Source organism: Phalaenopsis equestris, unplaced genomic scaffold (genome assembly GCF_001263595.1).
Source record: "Phalaenopsis equestris unplaced genomic scaffold, ASM126359v1 Scaffold000511, whole genome shotgun sequence".
Taxonomy (NCBI): Eukaryota; Viridiplantae; Streptophyta; class Magnoliopsida; order Asparagales; family Orchidaceae; genus Phalaenopsis; species Phalaenopsis equestris.
The window spans coordinates 2,116,285-2,124,987 of NW_018164951.1; the positions used below are offsets into that span (position 1 = coordinate 2,116,285).

Here is an 8,703-nt window from a genome sequence, read left to right on the forward strand (position 1 = left end):
TGACCAAACCATCTAAGGCGACTTTCTCTAATTTTGTCTGTCACAGGAGCTACGCCAACCCTATCACAGATATATTCATTTCACATTTTGTCTCTAAGTGTAAAGCCACTCATCCACCTAATCATTCTCATCTCGGGAACACTTAACTTATTATTTTGCTTCTCTTTTAATGGCCAACATTCAACGCCATACAACATTGCAGGTCTCACCACCGTCTTATAAAATTTTGCTTTCAGTCTAAGCAGTACTTTTCTATCACACAAAAGGCCCGAAACATTCCTCCACTTCAACCAACCAACTTGAATTCTACTATTAACATCCCTATCTATATCACCATTGCTTTGAACAACTGACCCAAGATATCTAAATCATTCACATCTTTTAATAATTTGATCTCTCAAAGTCACACTTCTGTCACTAGAGCTACTACTACTAAAATTATAGTCTATGTATTCACTTTTAGTTCTACTTAAATGAATGGCTTTAGACTACAATGTAGATATCCATAATTCAAGTTTTTCCTGGGCTTTTTCTCTCTCCTTATCCATGAGAAGGATATCATCAGCAAAAAGCATACAACAGTGTACATCCTCCTGTACATGTCCAATAAGACCATCCATAACTAAAACAAAAAGATATGGGCTTAAAGCCGATCCCTGATGTAATCCAACAGAAATAGGAAAATATTTGGCCAATATTCCTTCAATTCAAACACAAGTAACAACTCTAGTATACATATCTTTAATGCTTGAATATAAATCATATCGACACCTTTGTTCTCAAGAACTCTCCGAAGGATACCTCTTGGAACCTTATCGTAAGCTTTTTCTAAATCAATAAAAATCAAATATAGATTCTCCTTATTATCTTTAAACTTCTCCATCAAACCTCTCAATAAATGTATAGCTTCCATAGTAGATATGCCCGACATAAATCCAAATTGATTATGAGAAATCTTTATAATACGTCTTAACCTATGTTCAATTATCCTCTCCCATAACTTTAAAATATGACACATCAACTTAATTCCTCTATAATTTGCACACTCTTGTACATCCCTTTTATTCTTAGAAATGGGGACCAAAATACTCTTCCTCCACTCCTTAGGCGTTTTTTTAGTTTTTGAAATAATATTAAAGAGTTTAGTAAGCCAAAAAACTCTCAAATCTTCTAAATATTTCCACACTTCAATTGGGATATCATCTGGTCCTACAGACTTTCCACTATTGGTTTCCTTTAAAGCTTCATCAACTTCTTTTTTACTAATGCGACGATAAAAATGAAACATTTTATTATTATTCACGATATTAAGATCACTATGGTCGGTCGAATTTTCAGAAACTTCATTAAAAAATTTATCAAAATAACTCAACCACCTATGTTGAATGTCTTTTTTTTTAAAAAAAACACTTTTTGTTATTCATCTTTTATACACTTTACTTGAGTTAAATATTTACTTTTTTTTTCTTTGTTTGGCTAGTTTATACATATATTTTTCACTTTCCTTAGTATCTAATATATTATAAAGCTCATTAAAAGCAGAATTTTTAGCGTCACAGATTGTTCTTTTAGATTCCATGCGGGTCATTTGATATTTTTCCCAGTTCTTTAAGCTTGTACATCAGAACTTTTAAATTTTAAATCTCAATGGTTATATTAACTTAAAGTTGAGGCTTCAAAATTAAGAGCTAGGCTAGCAATAAATACAAAATTTGGAATTCTCAAATATATACTCTTAAGTTTGAATCATTTGAATTAGCCCAAATATTAAGTATTGGTGCTTTCAACGATAAACTAATACATTTGGGTGGCTTAACTCAATTTAAAGTTGAAGTTCCAAAATTCATAAGGCTATGCTTAAACTGAAATTAAAATTCTCCGAATCAATCAACTAAGTTTGATTTTAAAAAAAAACCCTCCATTGGATTCGCAACATATCTGCTAGCGAACAGAAGATGGTTTTTTTTTTAAAAGCCTAAAATCATTTTTGAAATATTTTAAGCTCCAAATGACTTCAAATTTTGTAAAAATCTCATGGTTATTCCCACAAGTCAAATGCAATACTGTGAATTGTGAGACCATCCTTAAGACTTAGAAAAGTTCTACTTGTGATCGTTTGTAAAGTTCATATTAAGTTCTTGACTTAAAATTCATGCAAGTTGTTAAAGCTTATAAAAAGATTTTCAAATATGTGAAATTTAAAAGCCCGCATGTGCTCCAATTAAACATATTGAATGTTCAAATATTAGGTTCGAGAATGTCACGCGGGCTAATGGGGTCGCCTTGTCTGCAAGATAGGGTTGCAAGTTCAACTTAACTTGTCTGATCCTTCTCATTGCAAGGACCAGAGTTAACGAGTCTAGTAATTTCACAATAAACATCCAAATCATAGAATACAAAATTGCAAGTCTAAATCATCTATTCTAATCCTCCTCTTTTTAAGTACTGGAGTCAATAAGACTCCATCTTAAAAGTCTAAATTGACAAAATTAAACCCCCTTTCAAATATAAATACTTTAAAATGTTTAAATCCTCCGATGATGGTCGTGTTGATCCGTAAAATCAAGTTTTTCAAAATAACCAACTAATATTCAAGCTAAAATTAAATCACTTAAAAGACTAAACCTAATCTCATCCACCATCCACATCAATTTGTCGAGGGTGACAAACTTCTAATTGACTTCAGCTTACAGAGAGCGAAAGTCATTAAATGTATAAATATATTGAAAAATCAAAGTAATTCTATGCCAGTAAAGATGTGGCTCAAGTCTTCTGTCTGCGTGGTTCTGCCTCCAAATCACACCACAAAGTAGCATTTACGACCAGAGCCCTCTGACAGGGTGGTTGTCGCAAAATGACATAATTATATTATGATCACGACTGCATCTCGTATGTTCCCCAACCACTTTTTACCCTTGAGTTGTGAATCATAAAAATACAATTAATTGACACAAAACTTTCTGCTAGCCAAGTTCGACTTAAATTTGTACCCTTAGACAAATTTTCATCTCAGATCTAAAAAGATCTTTTGGACGACGCAATTAATGGCTGCTGACAAGAATCCTTCTGTCAGGTTGGGTCGACTACCTCCTCTGACTAAGTAGATCAGGAACTGTGATGGCCCGAGATGATGGAACCATGTGATCTTGATCGAGTTTCGTCTTCATTCCCTCACCATCCGCTTTGAGCTTCAACTGGTGAATTCTACATTTTAAATCATAAGTTTGTTGTTATTATATGTTCAATTTTCAATCGTTAATGACTAGTCTTAATCGAAAGTGCTCTCTCGTTATTGGGAAGGGCAATTAACAATATGGGCTGACATATATGAGAAACCTCAAACTCCATATTAAAAAGTCCTCGCTAATGATGGCGAAATATTTGGACAACGTCTTATCTACAATTCAATCTGTCCTCTGAAAATTTGAGCCGCCAAAACTCTCTCTCAAAACAACATAAAAAAATAAATGCAGAGTGTCTTGAGGAGCAGTTGTTGAATTTTCGGAGCCCACAGTAAACAATCGTGGTTGTGTTTGACTACAGTTCCTACATAGCTCTTTGGTGCTTTAAGCCTATGCATGAAACTGTGTAGTTCGCTTTTAAAAAGTTATAATAATGCTATTTTTTATGCGATATTAAAGATTTGAGTGCTATATGTGTAAACATGAAAGCTTTGGGGTGAGATATGTAAATACATAAGAATTGTGTGCTATTTATATAAATGCCCCAATTATTTTTTGGCATCATAAGCTTAATTCCCCTTTTAATTCATAAAACACAGCACTGTTTTAAATATTATTTATGAAGTACTTACCCAACTATTTGCCTCCTCTTTATTTTAAGGAAAAATTATTAACCCTATTATTCCCTTAATTTTTTTGTATCCTGATACCTCTAGAGCTCTTGTTTATAGATGCGGTAAAAGCAGTACCCTACTGATTCTTTTCGTTTGCAGCAGTTTTGTCTCACTTTTTTAATGAATTTCAATACTTCCTTTTCTTTGTTCAAACAAAATGCATGATTAAGTTTTTGATAGTGCGGTAAGTATAATATTAAAAGGATGAACTAGTCTAAGCATTCAACACCCCCCTCTCTCCCTCTCTAACTAAATTTTGCTGGAAAATAATACGGAGATAGTAATGTGTACCTTGATAGAATTCATATAGGGTCTACGAGATATCGCTGGTGATAACAAAACTATAGAACTGAAGCGCCAAAGTGTTAATCATGAATAGATGGGCCGAAGTGTTAAAATGCTAATTCTATAATGTCTAAATTGTCTCTTACCATATTTACAGCAATTTAAAGTTTAGAAAGTGGTAATAAAACAACAATTGACTAAAATAATATGTTTTTGAAATTCTTCATCATAATCTATTTCATGCTTCATCATCAAGAGATAAATTTGAAATAATCCATCTTTATTTTTCCTAAAGAAAAGTGTATAGTTCTATGTATTTTCCTTCCTCTTTACGTTTTGCTGTTGAACTGCAGTTTGTCTGAAGAGTTTTACCTTTTGCAGTAACCTCGTTTTTTGATTACTGAATCCGGATGTCTCAATATTTATAACTCAGCATAGTTTTTGGTTACTGAGGAAAAAATTACCAGTAAAAGATAAAAATGAAAATTATAAAAAAAAGGAGGGGTGTTTTTTTGTAAGTTTTTGTATGGCTGTTATGTCAAAAAAATGTAATTTAAAAATGAATGAGAATTTGGGATTATTTTTGCTGCTTTATAATAAAAAATATCGCTGCTCTTATTTTTTAATCCATCCAGAGCCTTGCTCTCACTTTCTAGAGCTGAATTAAAAAAGCTTGTCGTGGAGGGGAAGATAGAAAGGACAGATGGAAGAACAAAGTACAAATGCTGCTGGTCTCATATTGCTTTTCTCATCCAGTAAGCTAAAATAATATTTTGGAGGGTTTTTAGTTAGCACTTAACATTTACGTTCTGTTTGAAACAATTTTAAGCCTGCGTTGCATTTTAGACTGCCACCACAGTTATGTTTCAAAAAAAAAAATTTTTTTTATTTTTTTTTTGCTGTTTAATACAATTTTTTTGTGCTGGGAAAATATTTTTTGCTACCAAATCTGCTGAAATTTGGTGGATGTAAGAAAATTGTTATCGGGCAACTTAAAAAAAATAAATATTTTTGGTTCTCTTCAAATAATTGTTTCCCTACCACAACTTTACAACCGCCTTTACAAAATATTGCATTCGCCTCGAGCGAACCGTTTAACTTCTATATTAGCTGAATTTGATCATTCCAACTTGTGCGAATATTCAAAGTTTTTCAATCATGGAAGCCTAATGTTTATTTTGTTATCCAGGACAGCTTAAATCTACTCTTTATTCCACACCTTGCATCTTTTTATGAAAATAGAACCTAATGTTATTGGTGCTTGATTATCTTTTATTAGTGATTCTAATAGTAAATTTTATACATCAAACATTTGTCTGTCATTCATTTTGACATTCTTTTGACTTTTGAAGCATTTTGTTTTCTCTTGTATGAATGCATAATTTTTCATATTTTCATTTGAATTATCTTTTGTTTCAGTTAGCCTTTTTTACAAGAATTTTGATTCAGAAATGGAAGTGACACAAGATGGGCAACTGGTATTTGCAGGCGGCTGAAACCTGGGGGCGGAGGGGTTAATGCAGCCATTTTTAACGCTGGAGGTGAAGCCTTAGAAATTGCCACCAAGGAACAGGCTGACACCATTAGTCCTGGAGGCTCCGTTATTGTTCCTCTTCCTAGAACTTCTCCCCTCTACCAAAGGGAAGGTGTGACTCATGTCATACATGTTTTGGGACCAAACATGAATCCTCAAAGACCAAACTGCCTTAAGGATGACTATGAAAAGGGCTGTAAGGTTCTTTATGAGGCATACACCTCACTTTTCAATAAATTTGCATCTATTGCACTTCGCCAAAATTATCAAAAAGAATATTGCGGAGATTCTAAGTGCGAACCTTCCAGTTCATTTGGGAATTTTTTTGGGTCAGTGGTTGAACGTCAGCCTTCCCTTAGTGAGCCAATGAGCAAGCGAGAAGTTAGCCACGATTATGATAGCAACAAAAAATGTATGTATGTTCCATCTTAGGGCTTATTTGGTATTAATTTTATGTTTTTTTTTTTCCTTTTGTTTTAAAAAATATGTTTGTCTAGCGTGTTTTTTCTATATTTTTATTTTTTATGTTAAAAACAAATTAACTTATTTTTTAAAACACTCAAAATAACTTACAGATCTTGAGTTTTATTAAAAACAACCACACTTTAATCAAATAGCCATACATCAAAACTTAAATAAAAAAATTAAAAATAAAATATAAGACTTGCTTTCTCCAGAATGGAAAACAAAGTAACAAAGTAACTCTACAACTCTAAACTAAATTTCTATTTCAGCAAAAGCTAATGGTGGCGACTTTGGAAGCTTATCTCAAGGCTTTGTTGTTCTGGAGAAAGAGAAGCAGAACAGTGAGGGAACTGATCGCTCTGCGAAGATATCTTGGGGTTCATGGGCTCATGCTCTTCACCAGATTGCAATGCATCCTGAGAAGCATAGTCGTGATGTTATCGAGATATCGGATGATTTCGTTGTAATAAATGATCTTTATCCCAAGGTTGGTATATGCTATAAAAGTTTTAGGAAATTTACGTATGTGGCACACATTTCTTTTGTATTTACATATCTAATGCCTAAACTTTCATATTGACATACATAGCACTTTGGTGTTTTAAAAATATGCATGAAAATGTGTATTTCACTTTAAACAAAATAGTGATCGTGCTAGTGTTATGTGTGTAAATATGAAATTTTATGTGTGAGATATGTAAATACATAAGCATTTTGTGCTATGGAAATGCCTCAAATTTTTCTAGTGAACTGTACCTTATTTACTCTTACAACTCTACCCCCATGTTCCACAAAGCAGGCAACGAAGCACATTCTGGTGACATCGAGGCTTCCTGGTCTTGACTGCCTTGCTGATATTCGTAGAGAACATCTTCCAATGTTGCAAAAAATGCATGCCGCTGGTCTCAAATGGGCTGAGAAATTCAGTAGTGATGATCCTTCTCTAGTATTTCGACTCGGTTATCATTCGGTATGTGTATGCTTTTCATGAGAACAAAGTGACCTAGTTTAGAGTAAATATTTGAAGTGGTCTCTAAATATTTTAGGTTTGTTAATCTTAATCTAAAATTTTTCTTGGTGTTCAATTCATTTCTTGACCTCTAGGGTATTTTGGACTTCTTAGCAATCTCAATCTTTAATATCAACTCAAACTAGTGAGAGTGATACTGAAAATTCAAATACTCTCTCATGAGTAAATCATAAACTTGACAATAAGATTCAATTTATTAGATTTGATGATTTGAGAACTAAATTAAAACCCTAAACTTTAAAAATAAAAATAAAACACCTAGAAATTCTAGTGCTCATTTTGATCATTTACTACCGATTTTATTATTTTAATGAATTTTTTTTGCAGTCCATGAACCTTATGACTTCTCTTTTAGGTTCCTTCGATGCGGCAATTGCACCTTCATGTTATCAGCCAGGATTTCGACTCGACTCATCTCAAAAAGAAGAAACATTGGAATTCATTCAATACTCCTTTCTTCCGAGATTCCATTGATGTGCATGAAGAGATCAATATTAATGGATTGGCAACCCTAAAAGATGAAAAAATACTGTCCTCAGAACTGCGTTGTCATCGCTGTAAGAGTGCTCATCCAAATATTCCAAGGCTTCGATCTCACATCGCCGCTTGCAAAACTCCTTTTGCTTCTCATCTTCAAAATGGCCGACTGGTTTTTGCAGCATCAGGATCTCCTGAACCTGCAAGTGACATATAATCCTGTTGAAATAAGTATTTTCTTAGGAAGACTTACATACATACCACTTAATGCCTATGTATTTACATATCTAAAACCAAAACTTTCAAGTTTTACATATATGCCGTCTTACCTATGCATGAAAAAGTGTCTTTGGTATTTTTGATGTGGGATATATATATGTAAAAGGAAGAGTTTAGGTGTTAGATATGCAAATACATACCCTTTTTTATGGATTTATTTTCGAGTTTTGGGCTTACAACTGCTTTCTTTAAGCATTTATATGTATAATTAACAGAATGCTTATAAAATATTATGTTGATTGCAATTTTTTTTTTTTTCTCATTTGAAAATGTTGGCATTAGGTATTTTTCTTTTAGTTATCACATTTATGTGGTTATCAGAAGTCAGGACAATTTACATACATATACACCACATAAATCCAATGTATTTGCATGTCTAACATCTATATTTTAATTTTAACATTTCTATATGCCACCTTACATCTATAAAAAGTCATATTTCCATTTTTAAAAGTTAAATAATGGTATTTTTGATGTGATGTGAAAGATTTGAGTGCTATAAAGTAAAAAAAAAAGGGTAAAGTTTAGGGGTTAGATATGTAAATACATAGGAATTGGGTAACATGTTTGTAAGTGCCCCTAAAAGTTAATCTCCAGATGTGTTTGAATTATGTTCAAATCATAATCAAATAATCTTTAAATCATGATCGAATGATGATCGAATCATCTCTGAACAATCTCCAGATATGAGCAGATCATCTTTAAACAATCTCAAACATAATCCCTAATCTTTTAAAAAGATTTTGAATAATATTCAAATTTGATATGATCATAATC

The 8,703-nt window shown here is 32.6% G+C and overlaps 1 protein-coding gene across 2 annotated transcripts in view; it reads left to right on the forward strand.

The window, feature by feature from the left end:
• Window positions 1–7,959, forward strand: part of LOC110028380 (transcription factor bHLH140) — a 20,102-nt gene extending 12,143 nt beyond the window's left edge. Inside the window, exons 4-7 of one of the 2 annotated variants that reach the window (XM_020730212.1) lie at window positions 5,630–6,087; window positions 6,410–6,627; window positions 6,937–7,110; window positions 7,526–7,959. In XM_020730212.1, coding sequence (XP_020585871.1) covers window positions 5,630–6,087; window positions 6,410–6,627; window positions 6,937–7,110; window positions 7,526–7,864 — 1,189 coding nt within the window. In that variant the 3' untranslated portion in view covers window positions 7,865–7,959. The remainder of the gene's footprint in view (window positions 1–5,629; window positions 6,088–6,409; window positions 6,628–6,936; window positions 7,111–7,525) is intronic. The other variant, XM_020730213.1, reaches the window with a different exon arrangement.
• Window positions 7,960–8,703: the final 744 nt, after the last annotated feature.